Here is a 12,848-nt window from a genome sequence, read left to right as displayed (position 1 = left end):
TCCTAAGTGTCATCGACTTGCAGAAATTCATGCAGCTCGAGGTGACTTTGAATTGAAAAAAAAAAAAAAAAACTTTTATTTTCCGTTGAATTTTTAACATAAAAAAATATTATCCAGTGAAAACATTTCTTATTTGGCGCCAATAATACAGCAAAGTACATCAAGTAAGCATACAAATAAACAAACATTTTGACCAATCATCTGCGTGCGTTTTCCCTCATCACCGTGGTCTCTTCTCTCTGAGGGAGACTGTAGACTGTGATGGAGATGTTTGAGGTCTTGAAGACCTGCTCCAGTATCGCCGACACTCTTGCCCACTGCAGTTTATCCAGGCCACAACCGATACTGTCGGAGAGAGAGACAGAAACACGGCGTGTCACTATAACAGTACCTGAAACTGGCACAAAAACAAGGAGACGTTAAAAGAACATGATTATCTCTCTTAAAAAAAAAAAAAAAAAGTATCTCAAAATGACTGGAAATGGACACAAACCGAGGCATTGATATTCGTGTTACTCCTTTCTTTATGCAGTGGGACTTCATGTCCTCCAGGCTGCGTCTCAGGCTGTCATAGGTGGGTTTCTGACTGGCCTTTTTCTTCGTGATCTGCGTCAGAATAACAGGAGAGCAACAGTAAAGACTACGATGACTTTTGAATAAAGTATCTTAGTTTCTTTAGAGGTGTGCAGCGCAGCTCGGTTTTTAAGCCATTTTAAGTAACCGTTACATATTTACCAGATAGTAGACAAAGCGTCTTTTTCTCGTCAGTACGGCGCACTGTCCTGTCAGCTTTTCTGTTTGGAAAAGGAAGACGAATATTTCTGCATTAGAACAAGACACAATAAAAACCTCAAACATAATGGCTCCTAAATCCTTAAACTTCACTGACTCACTGGTGAACAATGGAGCTGCAATGATTGTTCAATTAATTGACAAGCTGATTGACAGAAAATGAATGAGGAGACTGCTTTGACAATCAATTAATCATCGTGAGTCGTGTCTTAATGAAAAAAGGCTGAAATTCGCTGTCTCCATCTTCTCAAATGTGAATATTTCCTGGTTCCTTTACTCCTCAATGATAAGAAACTGAATATCTCTTGGCTGCGAACTGTTGGTTGAGATAAAACAAGACAATTTAGGCTGCACCTTGGAGCTTCAGGGAAACACTGGTGGGCTTTTTTTTTTTTTTCACCATTTTCTAACATTTTAAAAGACCAAACAGCTTATCGATATATTGACAAAATAATTGACAAATGAATCATCAATGAAAATAATCAGTAGTTGTAGCCCCAGTGAGCAAGACATCATAAATTCATGCTGTGCAGTAAAAACATTGCTACAACCCGGAGTTGTTTGCTTGAAATTGTAGTGTGAAGCCTAAATTTTCCACAAGACTGATTATGTCTGGACAAATTTGTGGTAAATGTGTATATATTATATCTTCCAAATAAATTCAAATGTAGGGGAAAAAAGGAGAACGGCATGTTACGAGGTTTCTAGTAGACTACCTCTAGAACCAGTTTCTCCGTGCTGAATAGAAAATGTTCACATGTGATTCAGTGCCCTCAAAATGAGACAATTTCACTCCTGATGAATTTTTTATAGTCAGGCTGACTCACTCTGTTCCTTTAACTCCGGCACCCCTTTGAACTTCTGCTTGAACGTCACTGCTATGCCTGCCCCCATGCGGCAGTCCTCGCTGATGCAGTGGGCCAGAGCCTCGTCCTCGGGGCAAGAGAACAGGTTCCCGGTGACATAATTCAGTCTGCGGGTGTCTTCTTCAGGCTGGCCAGTAGAGGGCGGAATTACACCACGTCATGAAGCACAGCAGCAGGAAGTAAAACGCGAGTGTTTGGAGAGGAAAACTATTGCAGAAACTCCCCTTTTAGCGCATATCAAAAACAATATGTTCCTGTAAATGTGATATTTACCTTAAATCCATAAGTGCTGGCTGGTTTCTGAAATTCGGTCGACATTGACAACAGCGAGTAGGGCACTTAAAAGGGTGACGTAAGGAGTCTTGAACGGATTCAAAACAACGCAGAATTATCGGCATTCGGTTTCCTCTGAAGGATTTGTTCGATAACTTACCAAACCGTCAATGAAGTTGCTCGTAAAACTTGCAACTTTGGCTGCGAATTGCCGTTTTGTTGCCTAATAAGTAGCTCCGTAGGCTTATCAGTTTGCAGCAGGATACGTGGCCAGTTAACGACAAAAACACTGTTCTCTCGCGAGAAAGAATGAGACTTCGTGGGAAAGCGACACCCTTTGAATTTTTGAAGACTCATGGGAAATATTTTGTAAAGGGAACTGTAATTATAACTTGTTCTGCATTTGTATCGTCGTCAGTTTTACACCCTATACTTTCTAGTTTTATTTTAGTCATTGTGTTTAAAGATGCTGCAGATCTTCACGTGTTTTATCAGTGGTGTATGGTGTAATTATTTAGGTCTTTTAAAGTAGGCTGCTAATATCACACTATAAAAAATACTCCACTACAAGTAACAGTCTTGCAAATGTATTTAAGTGAAATCATATACATGTTATCAGCAACATTTACCTAACAAATCCAAAGTAAAAGTATAGACAATGCAGAAAATGCTCCTTGTCAAATATTTCATATTTGGATTAATATTTCAGTTGCAATTAATGTGAATAAATCTCAGTCTGTATATGCCGACAAAGTCAAGAGAGGAGGTCTAGTCGTCCAACATAACCTCTGCAGGGTATGGTTAAGTGTGTTTATTGAATAGCTTTTATGCTTATTATATGACACAAAACACAAAAGAAAGTTCAGTAAGAACCTTATGACTGAGGCATCTATAAAATACAGATAAATAAACCTGCATCCATCAAGCAATAAATATGTCCAAGCTACTGTTGCTCAATTGCTCAATAGCTTGACTAAATGTAGAACCTGAACCAAAATCTCTGAACAGATTTACAAGCAAAACACAGCATTGTTGTGGACATACATTGCATCTAAATATTGTGCAGCAGCATACAGTACAATGCCAGAATGACTGTAGGGTTTTTCACTTGTATATACATGTATAGATACAAAACAAGAACACAAATGGTCACACATGAGGAGTGCGTGCGTGTGTGAGACAGATTGACAGTCTGTGGTCCAGCCCTAGAAGTCATCACTGGGCCTTCGAACGTTGATCCAGTCCCCAGGATTGACGTCCATCTGCAGCATCTTCATGACCCACTTGTCCCTCCGTGCCCCATCAATGAACTCGTCCAGTGAGAGCTCCCCTATAGGTGGCGAAGCATATTTATTCTCTGGTCTTATTTCACAAGGCATTTCTCCATTCCTGAATTCATCTTTTTTTTTTTATTTTTTTTTACAAGATGATCATTCCACAGCTTACACACACCTTCTCTTTCAATTTACACAAGCAATAATGAAGCGATGTACACTTTTACGTTAGCACTTCACGAGGCCGTTACAGCAGCCTGACGTAGACCTTCTCAATCATCTGTGAAACGTTTTAAGCTGTCAGGAAACCGTTATAAACACTCACCATCTCCATTTTCATCAACCAGCTCAAATATCCGGTCAACCACTTGGTCTGGGCTCAGCAGATTACACTCTTTGTCCAGCTCTCCATGACAGGCTTTCTTCAGTCGATAAATAGACTGAGAGTGACAGGAAAGGATGTTATGATGACTCCAGCACTGACTGCAATTCATTACAGCCCTCTGATTTATCTTGAAGCCTTCTTTAAAATGTTTTAAAAGCTTAACAGATCAACGATGCACATGTGGTTACCATGAAATAGTCATTATTACCTCCACAATTTCAAGAAGTTCCGTTTTATCAATGCATCCGCTTCCATCTTTATCGTACATTTTGAATGTCCATTTAAGCTTATGCTCCAGTTTTCCTCGAAGGACTAAGTTCAAAGCTGCCACATACTCCAGAAAATCAATGGTGTTGTCCTGTTAACATGAACAGAAAGAGCTCACAGGTCATGAAGGGCTCCTATGAGGCCATTTAGGACACTTTTTCCTCACTTTGACAGGCAAAATTTCGGTGCTGCAATATACGAGACAGAATAGTCTTGATTCAAAAATAAAAAATATGTATGACTGTAAACAATTACTTTTATGACTAATTGTACTTTTCCATGGCCCAAATGTACAAATTCAGATTGCTTGTTTTGTGTAACGGCAAATTTTCACATTTCAAAAGCTGGTGCTTGGATATTTTTCCTTACTACAATTAATTAACTATCAGATTTTCTTCCAATCAACAAATATCTACTAATACTGCAGCATGTGTGAAATGAGATATACGACTATATACTCGTCTTGTGATACAACGCTACAGGAGTTAATACTTACGCCGTTCTTGTCAAAGGCTCGAAACATGTTTTCTATATAATCTGCGGCCTCCTTGTTGTCAGTGACACCAAAGAAACCCTTGAACTCGTGCATGAACAGAGTTCCACTCGGGCATTCCACGACAAATTTTTTGTACCATTCCTGCAGCTCTGCCACATCGATTTCCTTGTCCTCACTCTCCTCGCTCAGGCGCTGACCCATGGTGCAAGTATTTTCTCGAACTCCCTCAAGACGGAAATGATGTCTTACATTACATGAAACTGCTTGATGACCCCCTTAACTTTTGGGGTGTTTTTTTTCCCCCTAACTCCTCTCTACATTACAGAATCCATAAAGGTTATAGCTCAGTTACGGACCGATGACTTTCTGAAAAATCAGCAAAAGACTAAATAATGAATATGGCATGAAAGTCCATACAAACTGAATTGTTATTAGGGTTCTATTGAGGCAAAGCCCTTCTGTAAGTGAGGATGAGACACAAGGCTGCGATGGATCACATGATAAGGGATTAGAAATGAACACTTGTCAAAATCAATCAGTTCACAGATGGATCATGGGAGGATTGTGCTGTTGCATGTCCCTAAAATAAACAGGGAAAAGGCCATGTATTGTATGTTAGCTTTCTAGAAACAGACTCCTTAAAAAAAAAGGTTTCACAACCCTTTATTTAATAATGATGTAATTAAATTCCTTGTGTGATGAAGTAAAACATGCTGAAGTATAAAGGTCTTTACGTCACATGAAAATGTCAAATGGGCTGATTTAAGCAATAATGCAGAAATGTGACCCAATCTGAGCTTTTCAAATGAAATTTGGGAGGTGGAAATGATCGGAATTGATAAAAGAATTATCAAATATAAGGTCAAGTACATTAACATAAAGATTTCTTATCTGAGATTAAACATAACAAAGGCGACCACACAATTAACCTGTTCGCTGATAAGGTAGAAATGTGGTTTTGATATAGTCTATCTCGAGCACACATTTGCAGAGGAGGGAATACAACTAGTTTTACACATTACAGTCAGTATTCTGCCCGCAGAGGTTTACAGTCAGAGAAGATGAAATAAAAATGATATCTGTTGCATCATGGGAAATGTAGGATAGGGATTCATCCGAGTCCTCAAACTTTATGGGGGTGGAAACCAAAATCGGTGGTGTCTTCCTTTATGTAATCTTTCCAAGAAGGCAGAAGTTCCTGATCAGTGTGATGATTCACCAGTTAAATGTTCAGTTGTGACCTTCGGGTGCCAAGTTATTTACTGCTACCCTGTTTACATGCCTTCTCCTGTCCCACCGAAGGTCCTAATAAATGCGTTCTCGCTAACGATGGCCGCTCAAATACACCTTCTTTGAGTACCAGGCACTTTGTGGGAAAATAAAGTGACTACATGCTTTCAGTAGACCAACATCGCTAGAATAGCAACCTAATTGTTTACAGATGAGGGTTCGGCCTCGTCCAATACCTTCCGGGCCTGTGATATGTGCTGACAGCGGGGTTAGCGATAATCTTAGCTTAGAAATTTCAAGGCCATCGAGAAGTCACTGTATGTTCCTCCCATGTTGGGTGAGGGGAATCTCCCTTGTCTTTTCCCCTCATCCAACCAGCTTACAAGTATGTCTTATTTCTGTTACCGATCATCTATTTCTGCACCTACGAGTGGTAGCTTTCACTCCCGTGTCATCGAAATGACACCGAAAAAAACATACTTTTTAAAAGCAAGAAAGCAATCTAGTACAGATTGTAGGGAAGGTTGGTTTGGCAGGAATGTTTGCTTATTACTTTATAAATACAAAATGGGAAATAATGTAGCATGTTTGGCTCATGTTAGCATGAAGGTTATGGTGTACAATCAGCATTTCAGCATCAAAGTGGGACATTAACTTTTTAAGATGTGAACATCTAGCAGCCACTGATAAAGAGATAAATGTTTAAATCCACCAGACACTTCATAGGCAATTTTGCATCTGAACTCTAGCAGCCACTTTTATGTTTAAATTTCTAACTGCAGCAGAAGGAGGAAGAAATCCGATTATTTCTTTTAGAGATGTAACATCATGAACTTGACATGTGGGGTTGGAGTCGCTCACAAAACTATCGATGGGTCACCACAAATGCCCCCCCCCCCCAATCAATAGAAATTTTATAGACTGTAAATTTCTGCATCAAATTTCAAAGATGTGTACCTTTGAACTACAATCTTAAGCCAACAGACCAACCACACAATGCTGCTATTTCTAGAGTCACATGTCAAGGGGTGGCTAAAAAGTAACTCTTGAGCCTTACTTACGAGCTTGATTTGAAGCTCCACTGAATAACTCCCTTCGTATTGACTGAACATGGTGCACTTCAAATTTTAGCATTTATTGCTTTCCATGAATACTATGATACAAGCTCAAGCCTTCAATTTCCAGCCATTTTCAGGTCTACGAAGGCGCAGTGGACATGTATTACAAGTCTACAAAAACTGATTTAAAGATGTGTACTGTAAAAATTCTAATTATCAAAAGTGACAGTTGGAAAACTAAGGTATGACATACAGAAAGTTGTAAAAGTACCTTGTGTTTTGTTTAAAGAGTAAATGGCTACCCTTAAGCCAAACCAACATTCTAGTTACCAAGCTGGTTACTATGGGCAACATTGGGTTATTTTGGCTTCATACAGTGATAAAGCAAAACTACAACAGATTCCACATCCTTCCAAGGGGTCAATGCTAACGAGTGCAAGATAATGTTAATTAGAAATATATTTTATGGTAAGTGCTTCATACAAAAAAGCAAACAGGCATATGTGAAGTGCTGCTTCACATTCTCAGTGGTCGGTGTCCTCATTCACCTGAAAGAGAAACACACATTCATAGGAGAGAAAGTCAAAGCAACTGTGTTCGGGGTTAAAACACAACTCCAACTGTCAAATGTATTTTTTTTGGGAAATACATGCCAAATGACTAATAAATATTGAAATCACTGAATACATCAGTTATCAAGGTCAAATTATAATGTTCAGATATAAAAAAAAAAAAAAATTAAAAAAAAATCAAGAAAAAAAGATTAGAAAAACTTTTAGTCAACAGTGAAAAAGGCAGTCTCCATAATTTTTCTTTAAATCGTCTCCTTCCAGTTTAAAGACTCGGTGACGTGTGGCCTTGAGAAGTTGAAACCGAAGAGGACAAAAAAGATCCATCTCTGAGCAATCTCCAGGTCCACATCCCTTCTGGTCTTGAGGCCTAAAGGTCCACAGTGCTACAGTTATACCCTTGTTGCGGTATCATACAGTGTAAAAAAAAAAAAAAAAAAAAAAAAGTCAGTTGACAAGCTGGCCTTCTAATCATGTTCCTCAGGCTCTATTGCAGTCTCTGTGCTGTTTGAAATGTCAGCACCACCCTCTGTTGACAAGTCAGGAGAATTACTGGAAGAGGGAACCTGTTTGTCGCTGGTTGGGCTCTCTCCATCGCTGCCGCTGCTGCTGGTGCTGCTCTCTCCATTGTCCTGCTCACAGCTGGTACTCTTCTCTGATGGAGCAGGTTCCACAGATTGGTCCACAGTGCCGTCATTCTTTAGACTGCGGGAGGCCTCCGACTCAGATGAATCTCCTTCCTCTGTTGAAAGCTCCGTCTGTGTGCTGCTGGGCTCTGAGGAGAGAAAAAAAAAAGTGGACAGCATCAACTGCCACATTCTGTTCATTTGTCTGTGGCAATTAATCAACTCTGGGCAGCTTTATTTCGATTTAAATTTAAAAGTGGTGACATAAATCGGGCGAAAAACAGTATAACGTCAACAACAGTGTACTTAAGCATTCAGGTTGGGACAGAGTGTGTGCTCCAGGTGAGTGAGGAGGAGTATCTCGGGGTCTTGTTTACGAGTGAGGGTAAGATGGAGCGGGAGACTGACGGGCAGATCATTGTGACGTCAGCAGTAAAGCAGTTATTGTGGCGGACGGTTTTGATCAAGAGTCAGAAGGCAAAGCTTTCGATTTACCTGTCGATCTCCGTTCCGACCATCACCAAGCGGTCGTGAGCTTTGGGTAGTGACCGAAAAAATGAGATACAAGCTACTGAAATGAGTTTCCTCTGCAGGATGGCTGAGCTCAGCCTTAGGAGATGCGCCAAGAAGCTTTGATATTCGGAGCGAGCTCAGACTAGAACTGCTGCTGCTTCACATCAGAGGAGCCAATTGAGATGGTTCGGGCATCTGATTAGGATCCCTCCTGGGCACCTTCACACGGGAGGTTTTCCCGGCAGTCCCAACTGGTGGGAGAGTCCAGGGCTGGCTCAGAACACACAGGAGAGATAACACATCTTATCTGGCCAGGGAATGCCTGAGGATCCCTCAGCAGGAGCTGGAAAATGTTACTGGAGAGAGGGATGACTGGGCTAACTTACTCAGCCTGCTGCCACCGCGACCAAACCCGACCCCCTGGACAAGTGGCAGAAAACGAATGGCTGGGCGGATAGATGGACATTAACCATCAGAATTTAAAAATAACTGTAATAGTCAGAGCAAAAGCATTGCAGTTGGATGGCCCTGTCACAACAACTGTTGCAACGCAAGATGGGATTCAGTTGCGTTTGCCAGTTGTCCCTTCACTGCATATCTGAAATAACAGAAACACTTTGAACCAATACAGTTTTCTACACGAGAAGTGGCGTGAATGTCAGATCCCTTGGTCTCGAAAGTTACAGAACGGATCGGACACAGATCCCCCTTTTCTGACATTGGAAAGGTGTGGGAGGAGGTTTTTCAAAAACTATCCAAACATCTGACAGTGTTATTTCTTGTCCACCCAAATGTTTAGGACGGCTACAAAACTGGACAATAGTGTTATGCAAGCATTCTAATACTGAAGTGTATTTTTTGTGTATGTTTTTTTCATATTCACTATTTATACAGAGGTGACAATCCTATAGTGTCAGTTACTAAACGACACATCAGCCTAATTACGGATCAATTCACACTTACCATGATCATCTGAAATACCGGGTGTGTCACATGTTCTTCTTTTGTACTCTTCTTCACAAGAGTCTTGTGAAGACTCTGGTGTCTCTGACAAGCTCTCTGGCCCTTTATGACAGGATGACTCCTTTTCTTCACTTGCTGTTTCATCCTCTTCCTTTTCGTCAAACTTCAGCCTCTTGACCTCCTGCTTGTCAGCATCACAATCTTCCTCCTCCTCCTCTGGGTGTTTGTTCTTTATCCCACTGTTTGGCGTCACCTCACCTTCTGACACAGGTGATTCACTGACACAAACACAGGAAATCAATGAATCAAACCACAAATAAGAACACTTAAGTGGTGCAAGCAGGCCAGCGGTTGGTACGGCAACATCATTTCAGAACTGTTGTTTACATGTTTTACTTTTTCTCTTTTTTTTAAATGGTGGTTGCTGTTGCAACATTGGCACAAGTGTTCCAGTCAACATACATTTGCATATACACAAATTGTTCCACCTGTTACTATACCTCCTATTCTGTTGGGAAAGTACCTACCCTAAAGTACAAGCTACAAAAGCCGTTCTGAGAACTGTGATCATTCTCACTTCCCGCAGGTAGAAAAAAAACACACGAAAAAGGGGATGTACCTACTCCAACTGCTTATAGAACGATGAAAAAGTTCCTTCAGTCTGAAACCACCTGATGGCACATACAGTATGTTACATATTTAAGAATTACCTGACAGGATGCTGCTCCTCCTCCTCCTCCTCCTCTTCCTCCTCCTCTGTGGGCTCTGGCTCTTTGCTGACTGGACATTCAGGGAGCCCATTGGTGGAAAGTGAAGAGGACAATGACAGCTTTGGTCTGGTGAGTGATTTCGGTGTGCCTGGTCCATTCACATTTCGACTGCAAAACAAGAAAAACACAATCTTTAAAGCAAGACAATGACTGAGAACCAAACTGACAGGCAGCATGAATCTGTCTTTACTACACCCTGCTTGTCTTTTGGTTATTTAGCTCGAAACTAATTAAACGTTCTACTTGCTAGCGACATATGAAGCAATTTCAGATTTGTGGAAGTCAATTACTAACAAGTATGTTGCTCCCACCTGTCTGAATATAGAGAGGAGTTACCAGGAAACATCACTCCATTCATTCTGTTTACACTGGATGCCCCATTTTTCCTTCGAGAGAAGTAGAAATGCACAGAAACAACTGGCTGTTAATTGTGCTGTTCACTTTTTTTAAGTGTGACTGAAAAAAAAATGTATAAATTCAAGGGAGCGGTCAATGTGCACCAGAAGAATCTTAACAGAAATACTGCAGCCAGAAGAGCAAGGGGGGCAAAAACTTAAAATCCAATGTACTCACTCTGATGTGGGGTACATACAGCTGACCACCATTACATTCTGCAATACATAAACAGTAAAAGAGATTTTGAAATTTAAAGTCATGGAATATACATTTTAAACAGTTTTCATCATCTTGAATGGGAAAAACTTAACATTTAAGTCTTAATGCTTTCAGACAAAGTAGTGAAGTCCTTACCTTTTCCAAACCCCTGAGAAACTTGTCTGTTCCTGTATAGTTTCGTTTGGGGTCCATAAGGAGTTCACATAGACGCTGGATGGTGAATGGGATTCTGGAAACGTCATCAGACATGTATTTAGGATTGGGAACAGATAGTGGTCTCACAGCCAGAATCACCACTGTCTGTGAAAACCGGCCAAAGCTGATTAGAAATGAACGAGGAAAAAAAACAGCAGCAATTTGGACTGATCTGGGCGGCCACAGCTGGCCAAAAACTAAGACATGAATAATTCATCATGATGAACATAATGCCTCATGTATTCTGGGGAAAATATTTACAGTATAATGTTTTCCTTTTAAAATGTCAAGCTCCGTTGTTGCCTGTTTTGTTCCTTCCAGCTATATAAACTGAAGTAATGATTGACTATGGGTGATAAAAAGCTACTCTACATTTTCACGTGTTCACAATAAAGACACCATAATGGCTCTGAGGCTCAGTTTTGAATGATTTTCCAAATACTTTTGTACCTGATGTGGACAAAATAACAAATTTGACAGACAGACATGAATTAATTGTAGTGTCAACGTCAATAATACGATTAACTGAATTGCCATGTTATTTCGGTTTGTATACGGGGTCGTGATGCTACGCTTCACTCACCCGTTGTAACCATCCACTATCTTTAAGATCCTCTTCTTCATTTCTTCATAAGAAACATACTCTACATTGGGATTATGTGCTCCTCGCTGTTCTGGCGTTGAATCGTGGAAATCATCCATGACTTCTTCCAACTTAAACATGAGGTACGCTTTGAACTGTGACCATGGGATCCTGTCGGATATTAGAAATACAAGCCTGCTTGTCAAACAAACAAAACAAAAACAAAAATCTGGCTAAATAAATAAGATTTTTTTTTATTGGTTTATAAATTCATATTAATGTTTGTGTCAGCTGTAAGTTTCTACTCACATTGGTTGCCCCGTCTTGGCAACATGACACAGGAATTGTTCCAGTGCAGGACAGGTTTCTTTCTTCCCTTTCCTCTCAAAATCTGTAAATGACATTAAACATTTAATGTTTAATTAAAAAATATATATATATATAATCAATATAATAAGTATATAATCAAACCAAATCAAACGCTGTATGCATGTCCCTCTGTATTAAAATAAACCCAAACGTGAGAGCTTTAAATGTATAATCCATTTAATAGTGATCTTCACAGCAAATTATTTTTGGAAAAAAGGTGTTAAATCAGGTTTAGTTTCAGGCCACTTCTGGTAAATGAAACGCGCTTCGGTGTCGATTAAATGATTGTAAAGTACAACGAAATCAGCTGTGTCAAGTGGAAATATACTTAGTAAAGAAGACAATTAGTCAAACGTCACATTCGTAAAATATCATAAAATTGCCAAACTCCAATGTCATTTAACTTTAAATGGAAAGTTCATAGAAGTTAGTAAGTTAGCGTCGTATTGTTAGCAGTACAGGCGTGACGTTACCGAGCTTAGCTGTTTACGTAATCGCCATGTGTCGATTTAAGGGAACAACCGGGTGAAAAGCGCGTAACATGCCCCGAGTCTTTTCTTGAAGAACACGACATTGAACCGAGTCAGACCGAGCAGAAATCCCCGCGGTGCGCTTCTAAATGCTAGTTGTTGTTGTTGTTGTTGTTGTTGTTGATAAGCTAACGCGCAACGTAGTTAGCGAACACTCGAGATTTCAGTCTGTCTTGAGAAAATGCAAAAACTCCCGTCTAAAAAAAAAAAAAAAAGAAGCTCGCAATGAATCGCTAATTTCAAGAACTGTGGAAAAAAAAACAACAACAACACATTGCCTTGAAACGCTTCCAGTAACGCCTCGTTGTCCATAGCTGTGTCCAGTCACAGGCAGGAAACACTTGCTCGTTAGCAACGCGTTAGCAGGTAGGTAGCAGCCCAACAAAAGCTGGTGGCGGTGGCGACTGCGCATGTCCGCAATGACGTAGTCGCGTTTGCGGAAGGACGCGAAGGACAACAAAGCAGTTCGGCGCT

The 12,848-nt window shown here is 40.2% G+C and overlaps 3 protein-coding genes across 6 annotated transcripts; all 3 read right to left on the bottom strand.

Annotated features, from left to right (window-relative positions):
- Positions 1–42: 42 nt before the first annotated feature.
- On the bottom strand, positions 43–2,220 carry LOC138624191 (ADP-ribose glycohydrolase OARD1-like). Its single transcript, XM_069704173.1, has 5 exons — positions 1,932–2,220; positions 1,620–1,785; positions 736–794; positions 494–606; positions 43–345 (listed from the first exon to the last, which is right to left on the bottom strand). The coding sequence occupies exons 1-5, from the start codon at positions 1,974–1,976 to the stop codon at positions 198–200; spliced, it is 531 nt and encodes a 176-aa protein (XP_069560274.1). The 5' UTR covers positions 1,977–2,220; the 3' UTR covers positions 43–197.
- A 916-nt stretch (positions 2,221–3,136) lies between these two features.
- Positions 3,137–4,554, bottom strand: guca1b (guanylate cyclase activator 1B). The gene is made up of 4 exons (XM_069704172.1): positions 4,354–4,554; positions 3,799–3,948; positions 3,531–3,645; positions 3,137–3,261 (listed from the first exon to the last, which is right to left on the bottom strand). Exons 1-4 carry the CDS (start codon positions 4,552–4,554, stop codon positions 3,137–3,139), a joined length of 591 nt encoding a protein of 196 aa, XP_069560273.1.
- Positions 4,555–6,702: 2,148 nt separating this feature from the next.
- LOC138624319 (serine/threonine-protein phosphatase 4 regulatory subunit 2-like) lies at positions 6,703–12,767 on the bottom strand. 4 transcript variants are annotated; one of them, XM_069704402.1, is made up of 9 exons: positions 12,653–12,767; positions 11,785–11,866; positions 11,476–11,670; positions 10,833–10,926; positions 10,656–10,693; positions 10,394–10,468; positions 10,023–10,190; positions 9,313–9,590; positions 6,703–7,985 (listed from the first exon to the last, which is right to left on the bottom strand). In XM_069704402.1, exons 1-9 carry the CDS (start codon positions 12,684–12,686, stop codon positions 7,678–7,680), a joined length of 1,272 nt encoding a protein of 423 aa, XP_069560503.1. In that variant the 5' UTR covers positions 12,687–12,767; the 3' UTR covers positions 6,703–7,677. The 4 variants fall into 4 exon arrangements, with proteins under 4 accessions (XP_069560503.1, XP_069560504.1, XP_069560506.1 ...); XM_069704403.1 differs by having other exon boundaries at positions 11,476–11,646; XM_069704405.1 differs by lacking the exon at positions 12,653–12,767 and adding an exon at positions 12,318–12,457.
- Positions 12,768–12,848: the final 81 nt, after the last annotated feature.

The sequence above is a fragment of the Brachyistius frenatus genome, unplaced genomic scaffold (genome assembly GCF_029030835.1).
Source record: "Brachyistius frenatus isolate BFR_SWC_R1_liver_20210118 unplaced genomic scaffold, ASM2903083v1 Contig_50, whole genome shotgun sequence".
NCBI classification, from domain to species: domain Eukaryota; kingdom Metazoa; phylum Chordata; class Actinopteri; family Embiotocidae; genus Brachyistius; species Brachyistius frenatus.
This window is presented reverse-complemented; position numbering and strand designations above follow the sequence as displayed.

Coding starts and splice junctions, on each gene's coding strand:
- LOC138624191 (XM_069704173.1), bottom strand. CDS start 1,976: ATGTCGACCGAATTTCAGAAACCAGCCAGCACTTATGGATTTAAG. Junction 1,786..1,931: donor CCAGCACTTATGGATTTAAG/GTAAATATCACA, acceptor TCTACTGGCCAG/CCTGAAGAAGACACCCGCAG. Junction 607..735: donor GACGCTTTGTCTACTATCTG/GTAAATATGTAA, acceptor ATTCTGACGCAG/ATCACGAAGAAAAAGGCCAG.
- guca1b (XM_069704172.1), bottom strand. CDS start 4,554: ATGGGTCAGCGCCTGAGCGAGGAGAGTGAGGACAAGGAAATCGATGTG. Junction 3,949..4,353: donor GAGCCTTTGACAAGAACGGC/GTAAGTATTAAC, acceptor TCATGTTAACAG/GACAACACCATTGATTTTCT. Junction 3,646..3,798: donor AACTTCTTGAAATTGTGGAG/GTAATAATGACT, acceptor TGTCACTCTCAG/TCTATTTATCGACTGAAGAA.
- LOC138624319 (XM_069704402.1), bottom strand. CDS start 12,686: ATGGACAACGAGGCGTTACTGGAAGCGTTTCAAG. Junction 10,469..10,655: donor TGTATGTACCCCACATCAGA/GTGAGTACATTG, acceptor CTTCTCTCGAAG/GAAAAATGGGGCATCCAGTG. Junction 7,986..9,312: donor CGGTATTTCAGATGATCATG/GTAAGTGTGAAT, acceptor TTCTCTCCTCAG/AGCCCAGCAGCACACAGACG.